Here is a 15,694-nt window from a genome sequence, read left to right as displayed (position 1 = left end):
GAAGGCAATTCTCAAATTGGCTTGAACTTTTACTCTAAATTTTGCAATTTGCCAGTTAAAAAACTTGAAGCAATGTGTCACTTGAATTAATAATCAGTTGTAGTCCATCATCTACGGTTAATTTAGTGAAATGTTTCGTAAGAAGTGAAACACCTGAACACATATGACTTTTTCAGCAACACGTATATTAACCTTTTAACGGGCATATGTGTTTTCGGGGTGTTAAGGAATTGGGTTCTTCAACCCAATGCAAACAAAAACTCCTCTCATCCAAATAATTTTTTTTATCATGAACTTAAGCAACAAATTTACTTACATTGCATATGTAATTCTTTTTTACTAAATATTAGATTTGCGATAGTAAATATTAAGAATAGATCACTTCACTCACCTCAGAATATGCACTATCTATTTGTATTTAGAGTAGTTTGCTAACAAGTGTTACTATTGTTATATTGACCTTAGGCTGAACCCCAAGTGAAAGTAAAACAAGCAGTGAATAGTTAATAGATCATTGTAAAATGCCCACACCTTAATGTCAATGATCTTATCCAATCCCAATGTACACTAATATGACTTGTGCTGTTCTGCAAAGATTAGTTTCCAAGGAAAAGGTCCTCTTCGGATCCTGGGGATAGTAAAGATCTCCATATCCTTGTCATTTATTATACATTGTGTGGTTAATTTTCTTCAAGTACTATATGTGTTTAATTTAAAAAAAAATAAAAAAATAAAAAAGTCAAATTATTTATGATAGCACGATACACGATGAATGACTAAGATGTGAGGATTTCTAGAATTCTCACAATTTAGATCCGGATGGGATCCAAATCAAATTTCCAACAAGGATAATGTTAGGAATATCATTTATTTAAATTATACCTTGTAAACCATATAACGTGATTGTCAATAATTAAATTATATTTAAGTATTGATTAATATGCTTATTTTTAATTAAAAACACATTACATAATTTGTAAATTTAATATAAAAAATTAGTATACTTAGCATTTCTCTTATATGAGAGAAAGAACGCAAAGAAATATATTATCATCATATGGTTTCAACAAAGCATCATTAACCAGGAAACATTACAAGTTGATCACCTATTTTATTCTCAAGTACAGGACATGTGATTTTGACATTAAAAAAATACATTTTTTTTAAAGAAAACTAATAAATAGATTTTTTTTAAAGGAAAACTAATAAAAAGTTTGATTTTTTTTTTTAGTTTTAATGAAAAATGATAAATAAAGGTGTAGTAAATAATATCAGATAAATATAAAAATATGGTTTTTCGTTAAAAGTAAACAATATCAGGAGTGTTTCGTTAAAACTACTAATTTTTTATGTCCCTCGAACACTGTCACTGAATATTAATAATTATTTTATTTAAATTATAATACGTGTATTTTTTTTTAATTCTTGGTACGTGCTCGTGAAAGTTTCTCTATTAATGAAAGAGAAAATTTGAGAAAATTTTTAGTACGCCAAGAACACAGTTTGATAATCAAGTGTTATAATATAAGTGGATGAATTTTTTTTTTTATAAGTGGTTGTTATATAAGAGTAAATTGTAGAAATGATCCCTCAACTAAAAATTCATTATCATTGGCCCCTCAACTTATCAAAACGTACAGCTAGTCCTTTTTGTCAACTCCGTTAGAACTTCTGTCAAAATGAGTCATATACCATGCACGTGAGGCTAAATCAAGAAGCAATTATGAAAAATCAAATAAGAAAAATTCTATCAATAATCCCTCAACTTTAATTCAAATGAAGAAATAATTGTTCAACTTTGACTCAATTAGAGCAATGATCTTTCAACTTTAACCTAATTGTAGCAATGATCATTCGAACATAACTCATTTTAACATAATTGACGAAAAGAACCATATGTACACGTTTTGATGCGTTGAGAGATCAATAATAATAAAATTTTAATTAAGCAATCATTGCTTCAATTTATTAGTGATGTAAAGATGTGGGCTCCGTACGCTAAAAAATCCCTCTGAAAATTCGTAGAAATTGAGTTCGAGTGTGAAATAAAATCAGAACACCCCCAAAACCTCCCACCCCCTTTCTAATTCATCGACTTTTTACTCCCTTGCCAATTTCTTCTCTCTCGCGTGCGCATATTATTAAATGAGATGCAAGCGTAGAAAGCACCACATCATTAAGAGCTGATGACCATGGACAGAGCGCAGTCAAGCTCGGACTCCCCAACCAGAGAGCCGAAATCACCCATGGTGCTCTCTATCGAGTGCCTCAAAGGCAGCTCCAAGGCGGACGAGTGGACAGGCGACATGCTCCAAACTGGAGATATCGTCGAGGAGCTTCGTATTGGAAGCTCCATCACCGTCAAGTCGCCGTTTAAGAACGGAAGGAGCGGTGTCCAGAAGATCCTCCACGCCTCCTTCAAGGCCAAGGACACCTCCATTTTCGTCCGTATCCGACGCGGACGAGATGAGTTCGCCGAGTTGCAGGCTTGTATAGTCCCCAATGACTCAGTGGGCGGTAGGACCAAGCAGTACATGCTCAGGTCCATTGCGGACCCTAACTACACTGTCGGCTTCTGCGATCGGACGGAAGCCGACTGCTTTGAGATCCAAGGTACTATTACGATCATCCGTTGACTATCGCTATCCTTCCTTTCTTTCATGTAAGGAAGATGAATTATTGTTAGTATTTTACAAATTATTATTGTTTTGGTGATTAATTATCCCCCACTTGGTGATTGTGGCATGTTAATTATGATTATGATTTATTGGCGCCTAGCTTTCCTTTGTGCACATAATTTTCAATGGAATGTGTGTTTGTCGTATGAATGCAAACCAACTTTAAGTAGCACAAAACAAGTCCACGTGAGAACTCATGACTTCCTCTTTGTTGAAAATTATATGTAGACCAAACCTAATTGGTGGTTGACAGCTTCGGTTAAAACATTTTATTCTGTTCATGCACTTCACCTAACTTCCATTATTCAATATATACTCATTATAGTTTAGTTTAGAACCGTATCAAAAGTCTTTTAATTTTATGTGAATATAATGTAATATAACGAGTAGTGTGACACTTGAGCCATTTTTATTAGTAAAATGTTCAGAATGTACAGTTTAATTAAGCTTTTATTGTTTGATCGTTGCTTCACTTTAAAAGAGCTAAGGTAAATCAAATAATAGGATTAACATTCTAAATTAAGATAGTTAATTATTTGCACTATAACAATAAACACTATGTATGTGCGATTGATCTTGTTGAGTTATGAGTAATTAGTTTGTCTGGCTATAAGAGGGTTCCTCATCATTCACGAGATTCTAACCTAAAACATCTCACTTACAAGTAAAGAAAAATACTATTAGACCCTTACAAGTAAAGAAAAATACTACTAGACCCTAATATTACGTGACACATGTTATTTTTTAAAATGCTAGAAAACTAGGCTTTGCTTATGTTATAACACACATATTTTTTTAATTAATACTCAAGTGTTAAAATTTGAGTTAATTTATAACACCATGCGACAACGTTGCATACAAAATTTTCTCATGCTCGATAAGTCGATCTCTATGGATAATGACTAGGTTTAAAATCAATGAGCAGTTTGAACACCAAAGGGTCAGTTGTGAGCCTGTCTGCATATAAGTTGATTTCACAGAAGGAAAAAACAACTGTATATTTCTTATGTTTTATTTCCTTACTGCAACTAGGAATTAATCAAAATTTTGTACGAGAAACTACAAGCAGTAACACAGAAAACTTGTTCAATGTGCAGCTTCAAGGAACTCGCGGATGGTGAGTGCACTGACCAGGTCTAAACTTCAAGATGGGTATGTGTCATATCCATGGGAAAGGAGAATGCAGGAATTGCTACCAGTTCCCTACTCTAGTAGCTTTCTATCTGTACTTTTCCTTCCAAAGGCTTCAGATCGATCTGCTTCTCGCTACAATGACTTAGAGGACACCCTTGCTAGGGCAAATGTCTGGCTCAATGCCTCCCAGGCTGCCGGTGTCCCCGTTGTCTTCATGAACATCCAGACTGAGTCCTTGCTCACCAAGGTGATTAATCACACACACTAAAGGCTTTTTCGTTTATATGCCCTTGCGCTGCGAAACTTTCCATTTTTCTCCCTAAACTTACAATTGTGTGACTTTGACTTATATGTACTCTGTCTCACGTTACCGTTCCGTCAAGTTAGTTGGTTAGGAACATCGTTAACTTGGTTATTGTTGTGGAACCTCGTTCAAAACAAAGAAAATGCGAACTTTCCAGTTTGCAAATCTGCCAAGTTAACGATCTTCTTGATCGACTTGACAAATTGGGTAACTTGAGATACAAAGAGCACAGGAGGGGGCAAAGTCATACAGTTGCATGTTCAAGGCAAAGGAGAGATTTTCATTGAAGCGCAAGGGAAAGAAAATGCTTAATTGTATATCTTATATGTATGTCTGATGAGGAGTGAAATATATGACAGATTTCTGGAGAGACAGCTTCTTCGACTGTAAATGCGGGGTCATTGTCTGACTTGGCTGATCTTGCAAGTGCTAGCTTATATGGTTTTGAGGACTACCATGGAGTTGACATTGGTGTTGTCCGAGCAGTTCGCCTTTGGTTTGCTCCTCTTGGTGGTGAAATTGCAGTTGAGATCAAATTACAAGAAGATGATGTCAAGCTTGGCTTTGCGATTAGCCGCACAGAAGAGGTATATATACTGTATATTAATTAATTTCTCTCTCCATGACCAATTCCTCTTTGTTACCAATTGTATATTGGGTAGGTGATTGACTTGATCATATTATGTCATAATTAATGTGTCCGTTGTAACTAGTTGAAATAACTATGAGTAATAAGTGGATTCTAGGGTCCACCACCTGTCACATATCTCCATATAATATGATCAACTAACCCCTCGCCTTGATCAATTTTCCATTAGGCACAAATTACTCGATTTGTGAAAGTTGATGTGCTTGTTCTAATTACTAATTTACAAGTAATTTTACAATAATTTTGTGTAGAAAGTAGATGTTGGATGCAACATAATATGATCCCCTATTGCCAAATTCTCCATTAAGGAAAGATTTGAGTTTTTTTTTTTTTTTTGGTCAGATGATAGATTTTGTTAGAATAGATGTTAGATTAGCCACTGACGAAGTTCAAATCCACGCCATCATACAAGGGCTCAAATCCTTTCCACCACTGTAATAAAGGGCCACTTGTGAGAAAGGTTTGAGTTCACCACATTATATATGGGATGTTAAAGATCAACACCAACCCATTAAGATTAGTCGGTATAAGGGAACTAAATTGTTTTAGTTCAAACATGCATGGAGTTGTTCTAGAAGATTCTAGCATGCAAAGTAGGGTGGCTAGTCTAGAATTATCTAAGCTAGAGATTTGTAGAATATACTAGAAACCAGAAACTAGAAACTAGTTCTAGTTTGTAGAAAGAACTAGAAACTAGTAGAATGCCAAACCTTCACCTATAAATATGGGTGTGATGTTGAACCAACCAATCAACCAATCGAAGAAGATAGTAGGCAACCCAGTAAGAGAGTGAGAAGCCTTGTAAGAGAGTAGTCTTGTAGGAATGTGAGTGGTTTAGAGTGTGTCTCTAAAAAAAGTGAGTGTCATAGCTTTTAAAGAGTGTCTTTGAGAGTTTGTGTGTTGTAATACTTTGTGTGTGTAATACAAGTAATTTGTTTACTTGTTTTGTCTCTCCAACACTTGTATTAGAGTTGTGTACTCTAATTTTTCCTCAACACGGGATAGTTGGTGTCCATGATGAAGGAAGTTGAGAGCATTCAACTAAAAATCAATTAAATCTTATGTAAACGCTAGTTAAGCTATAACTTGGTAAAGAAATGCGGTCCCTCTAACATTGCTTGATGGACCATGCACTACTAGATGGTTTGGCTTGTAAATGAGTTTTTTTTTTGTGATTGCAGGGGTTTATTTACATTTCATCAGTGGTTGATGGTGATGAAAATGCACCTTCAACTCGATCGGGGCTAAGCAATTTGTACAAGGAAGCAATGGATGCATCAAGGTTGCTGGTGGTCTCAAGGGTTTCAAACCAGAAGGTTCTCCCATGGATGGTTTCCTCAACAGGAGCAATTCGATGCTTCGACACCATTTCGCTCAGCCAGAAGCTATCACTTCACCGTCACGCCAAGATTCCAATTTCCCTTCACGTGTTCATCTGGGATCGAGCAGTTGTTTCTCCAAGCGGAGGCCAAACTAGGTTTAGGAGCAGTACCTCCCCACCAACAATTATGCCATTGCCACCTGAGGTTCAATTGGCTCGACATCCGAATGAGAACCAAGTACAACCACTGCCACTAGAAGTGTTCGACGAGAGTAGTAGCGAAGGTGTGACTGAGAGATTATCAGAGGTCAGGCTTGAGAGAGATACAGCTGGAGAGTCCTCTTTTAGATTCCATGATTTTGCACTTTCAAGCAATTGGGTATGAATGTGTTCTTTTGGTTCTTCATTTGTAATGCTGCTTTCATGTCAACTCGAATCCCTGGTGTATACTCCAAATAGAGACAACGCCCTTCTGGCGATAAAGGGGTTTGCAGCTCGAGCTTGGATTCTACGATCCGGGCGATTCTGGCGACCTTCGGAGAAGGGGAAGCCCCCATCCTCTCTTTGTTTTTATATTGTTATGCATAGAGGTCTTGCAAAATTGCAAATAGGCATTGTTTGGCTAAATTTAATACACATAGTATACGAGAGAGATATATAGAACTATTTCACATAGCAGGATTTGATCGCTTTCACTTACACACCTTTCTTAATAAATGGTTTTGCTTATAAGTTCAGTAATTAAAGAACTGATAACTCAACAATCGTTTATTATCTATTTAATTTGATCTTCAAATTTGATACATAAATTTGGTGTTTCTAACACTTCGGATTTGTTGGTATTGAGAAGTTTACTAACTCAATACCAAAATATATGGGTGATAAGTTTACAAACTCTATCACACCTCTCACTTTGCACTCTCAATAAAATTGGACAAAGAAATAGAGAAAGGAGGGAAGCTACAACCTTCGGCAAACAATGCACTTTGATATATTTAAAACAGTTTGCAAACACACTTCTAAAATGGAATGACAAATAAGAGACACTTCCTAAAGCCTTATGGGAGGCTTATTTATACAAGCAGAAAATGAAGGACCACTCAAGTGCTTTTAATAAAATAAACACAACAGCACACACAAACAGATCATATGAACTTTGGACAGTCTAGCACACATGTGCAGCTATCTTTCCAGCTTGCAATCAACATAGTTTCGGCTAGCACATCACATGGCAGCACACAACTGCTGTCTTTCAACACACTTTCAGCTGGCACATGGAGGAAACTTTAGTCTTTGTAGTTGCAGCAAGTATGAATACAACCTGTAAAGAAACTAACAGCTAGCAGCTGCCATTTACAACCTGTTTTGATTTGAATTTCCAACACACCTCCTCAAATCAAAACGCCTTCATTCCTAGCATTTCACGTAGCAGCCGGAATGATTCAACTGGTAGTGGCTTAGTGAAGATGTCTGCCACTTGTTCCTTCGTGTGACAATAGACAAGTTCGATTGTCTTTTGCTTTACATGGTCCCTTAGAAAATGGAACCTGGTATCAATGTGCTTGCTCCTTCCATGTGGAACAGGATTCTTTGCAAGCTTGATTGCAGACATGTTATCCACATGAACCACAGTCGATTCCACTTGTGGATGACACACTGACTTCAATAGATTTCTTAACCAAATTGCCTCACACACTGTTGAGGCTACAGCAACATACTCGGCTTCACATGATGACAAAGCAACAATTGATTGCTTCTTTGAAGTCCATGAGAAAGTTGTTGATCCTAGAAAAAACACATAGCCAGTTGTGCTTTTCCTTTCATCTTGGTCACCTCCCCAATCACTATCTGAATAACCAAATAATTTTGCATCTTCACCAAAATTATAAAACAGACCATAGTTTAGAGAACCTCTTATGTACCTCAAGATTCTCTTGGCAGCCAGCCAATGAGACTCCCTTGGTGTTTCCATGTACCGACTCACGAGTCCAACTCCATAAACTATATCAGGTCTTGTGATTGTAGAGCTTGTATGCCTTGGACTCTTCACTATAGCCCACAAACACAGACTTTTCACCTCGATCATCAAGCTTTCTCCTCTTGGCTTCTGGAACTTGAGCATATGCAACACACCCAAAAACTCTTAGGTGTGCAACATTCGGCTTATATCCACTCCAAGCCTCTTGTGGTGTCATCTTCTTAACACTCTTTGTTGGACATTGATTCAACAAATAAATCGAACAAGCTACAACTTCTGCCCACAATTCTTTTGGCAAATTCTTCTCCTTAAGCATGGATCTTGTCATGTCAAGGATGGTTCGATTATTTCTTTCGGCTATCCCATTTTGTTGTGGTGTATAGGCAGCAGTCAGTTGATGCCTAATTCCTTGCTCCTTGCAGTATGCTTGGAAAGCATTGGTGGTGTACTCTCCACCTCTATCTGATCTCACAGCCACAAGCTTGTGGTTGCTTTCAGCCTCTGTGAGTGCCTTGAACTCCTTGAAGATTCTTAGGGCAGCCGACTTCTCCTTGAGAAAATAAACCCAAGTCTTCCTACTAAAATCATTAATGAAAGTAATAAAATACCTATTACCTCCATAAGACATAGGATCCAATGGACCACATATATCCGTGTGTACCATCTGCAGTGGTGCCTTTGCTCTCCATGTATCACCAACAGGGAATGATAGTCATGCTTGCTTGCCAAGCACACAACCTTCACATACTTGGCGTGTGGCTTCAATCTGGGGTAGACCACGAACCATTCCTCCACTTGACAGCAACTTTAGGCCATTGAAATGAAGATGGCCATATCGAAGATGCCATTTCCATGACTCATCTTCCATTACACCAATGTTGCAACTCCCAAACTTTGTGTTCAACTTCAACGGGAACATTCGGTTTTTTGACATTTGAACACGTGCAATAACCTTTCTCCTTGCATTCCTGAGAGTGAGAAACATATCCTCCATATGCATAACATACCCTTTCTGGAGCAATTGACCAATGCTCAGAATGTTGCTCTTTATACCTGGTATGTAGTAGGTATCAGAGATGTATTCTTCTTTACCATCCTTCGGGATGATTTTGATCTTTCCTTTGCCTTCAACTGGCAACTTTGAGGAGTCACCAAGACTCACAGATCCATAAGGCCCATCTTTGAGTTCGGCAAAAAACTCTTTCTTTCCACACATGTGGTTGCTTGCACCAGAGTCTAAATACCAAACATCTTGTTGGCTACTGATATCATGGTGTGCTAGTAAGACTGTAAGTTCCTCACCAGCATTTCCATTTGATTCTGCCACGTTGACATGCTCACCATTTTTATATGAACATTCATTTGCATAATGTCCATATTGCTTGCAAGTGTGACATTGGATATGCGTCTTTCCTCGGGTAGATCTCCACTCTTGAGATTGACCTCGGTTTTGTTCATAGCCTCGACCTCTTCCTCGAGCTCGTCTTCGGCTACGGTTGGATGAACTCCCACGACGTGAGTTCCACTGCCCACGACCTTTATTTGGTTTGTCAATATTCAACTTTGACTCCAAAGCTTGCTCTAGCGTTGTGGGGCTTGCATTCTTCTGAATGCGTTGCTCGTGAACTATGAGGGATCCTAGTAGCTCCTCTGCGCTCGTCGCCTCCAAATCCTTGGATTCCTCAATGGCAGTCACTACATGCTCAAACTTAGATGTGAGTGACCGGAGTATCTTCTCCACAACTCGTACTTCATCGAGTCTCTCGCCATTTCTCCTCATCTGATTTACTATCACAATGAGCCTTGAGTGATAGTCGGAGATGCTCTCCCCTTCATTCATGTGAGCAGTTTCAAAATCTGCTCGAAGTGACTGTAACCTCACTTTCTTGACTCGATCTACTCCTTTGTAGATTGTACTGAGTGTGTCCCATACTTGCTTACTCGTTGTTGCTTCTGCAACCTTCTCGAATGTTGAATCTTCTAATCCTTGATAGAGAAGATACAACGCATTCTAGTCCTTCTTTCGTAAATCCTTGAGAGTGTTCATTTGATCTGCAATATATGTGGCTTCTTGCTCGGTAGTGGGTACAACATACCCACTACTGACAACTTCCCATAGCTCTTGTGATCTAAACAATGCTTTGAATTGGATGCACCATCTTTCATAATTTTCTTTCTTCAATGTGGGAACTTGGAGCTGCACTAAGTTGGATGCCATAACTGCTGCACCTGCCAGAATGGTATTATGGCTCTGATACCAATTGTTGGTATTGAGAAGTTTACTAACTCAATACCAAAATATATGGGTGATAAGTTTACAAGGTCTATCACACCTCTCACTTTGCACTCTCAATAAAATTGGACAAAGAAATAGAGAAAGGAGGGAAGCTACAAGCTTCGGCAAACAATGCACTTTGATATATTTAAAACAGTTTGCAAACACACTTCTGAAATGGAATGACAAATCAGAGACACTTCCTAAAGCCTTACGGGAGGCTTATTTATACAAGCAGAAAATGAAGGACCACTCAAGTGCTTTTAATAAAATAAACACAACAGCACACACAAACAGATCATATGAACTTTGGACAGTCTAGCACACATGTGCAGCTATCTTTCCAGCTTGCAATCAACATAGTTTCGGCTAGCACATCACATGGCAGCACACAGTTGCTGTCTTTCAACACACTTTCAGCTGGCACATGGAGGAAACTTTAGTCTTTGTAGTTGCAACAAATGTGAATACAACCTGTAAAGAAACTAACAGCTAGCAGCTACCATTTACAACCTGTTTTGATTTGAATTTCCAACAGGATTGTGGCACTTCTCGAATCCTTGGGGAAACTTTTGAACCAGTATGCAGAAAGTTTTGGATATCTTTTTAATCCATTATTGTAATCCGCATAGTTGATACCAAACCAAATAGTGTATTCTATTTCCCATTCAAAGTTGTCCAGTAATGACCATGCAAGGTATCGCTTCACTTTGGAACCATTTCTACACCAAAGTAAAAGCCGGAAAACTCAGAAACATTCAAGACAATGTAATTATTAAATAACCATAGTGAGAAAAAGCTAAGATATTTTGTAGTGTGCTGGAAACCTAGTCTAGTACACCAAGTGTCATAATAAATTTGGTTAGAAACTTGAAAAAAAAAGTTTAAATCAATTATACTATGACACTTGGTGTACTGAGTTGTGTTCCCGCCACATTGAAAATTTTCTTGAGAAGGCTAACGATATATAGTCTTAATTAATTTGTTAATAAACACTTACTTGATTGCAGCTTGAGTATAAAATATGTGGCGATAATAGTAGTCAACTCTATTAGTATCACTTAAGGCTTCCTCAAGTGATAATTGAGGATCATTGAACTCGGATATACCTACAATATAATGCATTATCACGCACATTTAGTATCCCATACTCTGCATGTTTCAATACAAAATTAAGATTTAACAGTGAAAATATAGGATACTCCCTGAATTGTTCTAGAAATTTTTCATAATTGTATTTCACACCATTAATGTGAAATCTTGATGATGATGCAATAATTAAGGCTTAAAAGTATTGGTTGCGTACCATTTTCAGTAATGTAAATGAGTGGATTATTATACTTTTCCTTTATGTAGAGTAATAGATCATGAACTACTTTTGGATAAACGTATAACCAATCTGAAGTAGACTGCAACACATACGAAACTAGTTAAGATCTTTCAGAGTTATGTTTCAATGTAGAAAACAATTATATATATAAAACACTAATGATTGGATGTGTACGGGTGGACCGATCGGGACTCCATTGAGCTCAGCTGCCACGAGAAAAATGAATATTAGAATCCAATTATATTGTAAGAACATATTTTTCAAAGTCGAAAAGCTTAATTTCAACTTGTGCTTACTTGTAAGTTTGACGTGAGGATCTGTTATGTAGCTTGCATATATGGAAGAATTATTAGTTACGTCATGGCTTGCATATCTAGCAGTATAATAATTTAATCCAAGAAAATCAAATGACCCATTTAGCACCATGGATTCTTCGTTGGTGAATACTGATAATGGTTTTCCAACAAGAGATCGCATGCTCTGTGGATAATGGCTCCATATACCTACACAAAAACATGGAAATTCCAATTCCTAAAACCTTTGGGCATATTTTCGATTTGCCTCCCTCCTCCTTCCTCCGAACTTGTATGAAGCTGCCAATTTTATTTATGAAATCTGACTTTTTATAAATAGACAACTTTCCCCCGCTGTTGGATTTTAAAATTTTTCATCAATCTAATTTTCCATCATTTTTGCCTTTATATAGTTATCATGATTTGTCCACGTGATCAAATGGATAGAAAATTAGATGAAAATTTTTAAAAATTCAAGAGAAATTTTGACAGCTCTATACAAAATCAGGAGCAAATTGACAAATACTTCTAAATTTAATTGAGTTTGTATATAAACTAAACAATATACTTACCAACCAAACATAAAATCCAAAGATCGTAATGCAGCATTTTTATCTTCTTTTGTCTCTGAAGCAGGAACAAACCAATGTTATCCCGATGACACCTTTTTGAAATGCCTACACAAGAACATGAATTCGATTATTAAGAGCCCGAAAAGGTACAACCTAATACCATTAACTTGTGTAGAATTCTCAATTAGGACCTAATACTAAGAAAAACAAAAAGAAACTAATAAATTAATACACCTGATATTTGTCCTTGTACACTTTTACAGCAGCTGCATGAGCAAGAAGGACATGGTGTGATGCCCAGTATGGTTCCATTGCCGAATTCCCGGCGAGGCAATTTAGATTTTGCTAATAAAAGCAACGTCCTGGTACATGAGACCCGATTGCATAACCATTATTTGTAAAGCTATATGGTTCATTCAACGTGATCCAGTGCTTTACTCGATCACCAAATTCCTTATAACAAAGTTTTGCATAATCTCTAAAGTGATTGTTGTAGGTACACATTTAAAATGTATTAATATATACTAATATTTATTTAAAATGGTCGATCCACCATCAGAAACAAGTTTTGACCGACGAACTATAATTCGTCGGGCTAAAACTCTTTACTCGACGGAATACCTATGTTCCTCAGGCAAAAACAGTCAATGTTTGGATTTCTTCAGAACCTTTTGCTCGATGAAAACAATTCGGCGGACAAAGTTATGGTCGTCGGGTGAAGTTTTTGCACCAAAAGAAAAACTTGGCACGTAAATTTGTTCACTTACATAATACGAGGGCTTAAGAAACCACCATTTTTGTCTTCCAAAGCTTGAGGAAGATCCCAATGAAAGAGTGTCACAACCGGTTTTATACCTTTATGAAAGTTTGATTAAATTAATATTTCAATAGTGGATGTAACTGTTGTTATATATTAATTATTTGATAGGTAGTGCTACATACATCTCATTCATACATCAATTTGTGCACCAAATAATGTGGCATCACCGTATAAATTTTTATTATAATTATTAATCAAATTTCACCTTGAATTAAAGCACAAATTTAATCAATGCGACATCATTTGGTGCAATAATGCATGTTGCGTAGAATTAATTCCACCTGTGAGGACCTCTTTTATTAATTATAATCACCGTTAGATTATAGATTTTGTTTAGCTGCACTTTGTAAAACTAGAAACTTTATCGTGAACAATATGTCGCAATTGAGCTTTCTATATCAACACGTATAACAACATAAACACATTCCTTTTTGTCCTCCCTTTTAGCATCACACTTCAAATAAGCAGTACTTTGAATCACTTCATCCTGAAACTTTAAAAATATTATTTTTGTATATAAACAGCGCATCTGCTTTTCAATTGGAAATAATGTCTTCAACTTTGGTACTTCATTAACATCCACATAATCAGAAACCAACTCTTTATGTCTTTGGTGTCCAAGTGCCCTCTCAAATCGTGTAACAAAATCCCACAAAGAGTTACGTTTTGAAACATATTTATTGAAGAAAGAGTGTCCACTTTCAACTCTTTGACTACTTGACATTCCTGCAGAAAATATATGCATGCAAAATGTAGGGACTCATTGCTTACAGAGTTTGTACTTTGGTAGCAGCCATTCATGATTCTCCAATGTGCTATGTTGCATTAATGCATGCGTCCAACTTTCTTCATATTCTTCTATAGTTTCGGAACCGTATACACTAGTGCTAAATTGTGACATATAAACTGAAAGCATTGGGCCAAGCTTTTGTGGAAACTTATCCATTATATGCCAAATACAATACCGGTGGAATGCAAGAGGAAAAACTTGAGCAATGGCCTTTGATATTGCTTGATCTTGATCCGTAATTATCAATTGAGGTGGACCACTAGGCATAGCTTTCATCCATTGCTCAAATAACCAAATAAATGACTCAGTTTTCTCATCACTTAAAAACCCACATCCAAATACAATTGTCTAATTGTGATGGTTAACCCCTACAAATGGAGCAAAGATCATACTATACTTATTTGTGTTGTAAGTCGTATCAAAAGCAACTACATCACCAAAAAAAAGTACGCTTTTCTTGCTGTGGAATCGACCCAAAAACAACGGCTCAACCTATTTTCCTCATCTCTATCAACTTCAAAATAAAGGATGGGTTCTTTTCCTTTTTGTGAATGAAAATATTCAAGAAACATGTCAGCATCATGTCCCTTGATTTCTTTCTACAAATTTCTTTCAACGTTTCTCAAATCTTTGTCAATACATCCAACATTTGTAATTCCACCTGCCTCATTTTCCATTATTCTAAATTGTTGACTTGTAGGTACATTTGCACTACTTAGTGTCTCCATGTAAAGCTTTTTTGCTTTCAAAACTTTTCCGTGTGAAGGTAGTAGGTGTACCTTTGTAGGTGTTGAAAGTACATGATTATGACACTCTTCAAAGTTACAAATAGACCACTTCTTCTTTGACTTGTAAAAATCATATGCTTCCATTATTGATCCAAATTCTTGGCCAACTATGGGATTACGTTCACCTGCAACTTGTTTGAGGTGGGGTCCCTGGGAAGATTGTTCTTCCATCATAAAGCAATCTGCAATTAAAATTAAGAAGAAAAAAATGAGGCTAAAGGTTGAACCACCACCACAAGGGCAAATGCAATATAATCAATTTTCTCACGCACTAAACGGTGAAAGGGCAGGAGCAAAGTAGTGGAGAGGGAGGATGAGCATGAATCCTATTTCTCTTTTCAAATTTTTCACAAACCAAACGAAAACCAAAACTAAAAGATACCACAGAAGTTTGAAGACAAAAATTGAGCAGTGAAACGGAAAGGAAAATTACCTCGGAGGCGATCTAGGGAGAAGATCTCGAACTCTTCAAACTTTCACTACTACAAAAGGGCCTTATAGTGTCATTATGTGGCGTCGGTTTAATATAATATAGTGGCGCATAAGACAGTTGCGACACTAACTGAACATGACGTCGGATTTACTGTTGCTTTTAAGCGTCATAAAATTCCTACGTCGATTTAAGAACATATATTTTAATAATTTTTAAATACAGCGTCGCTTTAAGAAAAACAGTGTCGCTTTTAAGCGACATAAAGTATGGGTGTCGCTTTAAAGCGACACAAATTATTGTTTTTAAATATTTTAAAGCTTGCGTCGGTT

At 36.8% G+C, this 15,694-nt stretch overlaps 2 protein-coding genes across 2 annotated transcripts; one reads left to right on the top strand and one right to left on the bottom strand.

The window, feature by feature from the left end:
- Positions 1-2,045: 2,045 nt before the first annotated feature.
- On the top strand, positions 2,046-6,818 carry LOC103447151 (uncharacterized). Its single transcript, XM_029087899.2, has 4 exons — positions 2,046-2,613; positions 3,776-4,059; positions 4,476-4,703; positions 5,947-6,818. Exons 1-4 carry the CDS (start codon positions 2,187-2,189, stop codon positions 6,469-6,471), a joined length of 1,464 nt encoding a protein of 487 aa, XP_028943732.2. The 5' UTR covers positions 2,046-2,186; the 3' UTR covers positions 6,472-6,818.
- A 664-nt stretch (positions 6,819-7,482) lies between these two features.
- Positions 7,483-8,058, bottom strand: LOC139189253 (secreted RxLR effector protein 161-like). The gene has a single exon (XM_070807834.1). It carries the CDS (start codon positions 8,056-8,058, stop codon positions 7,483-7,485), a length of 576 nt encoding a protein of 191 aa, XP_070663935.1.
- Positions 8,059-15,694: the final 7,636 nt, after the last annotated feature.

Source organism: Malus domestica, chromosome 11 (genome assembly GCF_042453785.1).
Source record: "Malus domestica chromosome 11, GDT2T_hap1".
NCBI classification, from domain to species: domain Eukaryota; kingdom Viridiplantae; phylum Streptophyta; class Magnoliopsida; order Rosales; family Rosaceae; genus Malus; species Malus domestica.
This window is presented reverse-complemented; position numbering and strand designations above follow the sequence as displayed.

Coding starts and splice junctions, on each gene's coding strand:
- LOC103447151 (XM_029087899.2), top strand. CDS start 2,187: ATGACCATGGACAGAGCGCAGTCAAGCTCGGACTCCCCAACCAGAGAG. Junction 2,614..3,775: donor CGACTGCTTTGAGATCCAAG/GTACTATTACGA, acceptor TTCAATGTGCAG/CTTCAAGGAACTCGCGGATG. Junction 4,704..5,946: donor CGATTAGCCGCACAGAAGAG/GTATATATACTG, acceptor TTGTGATTGCAG/GGGTTTATTTACATTTCATC.
- LOC139189253 (XM_070807834.1), bottom strand. CDS start 8,058: ATGGAAACACCAAGGGAGTCTCATTGGCTGGCTGCCAAGAGAATCTTG.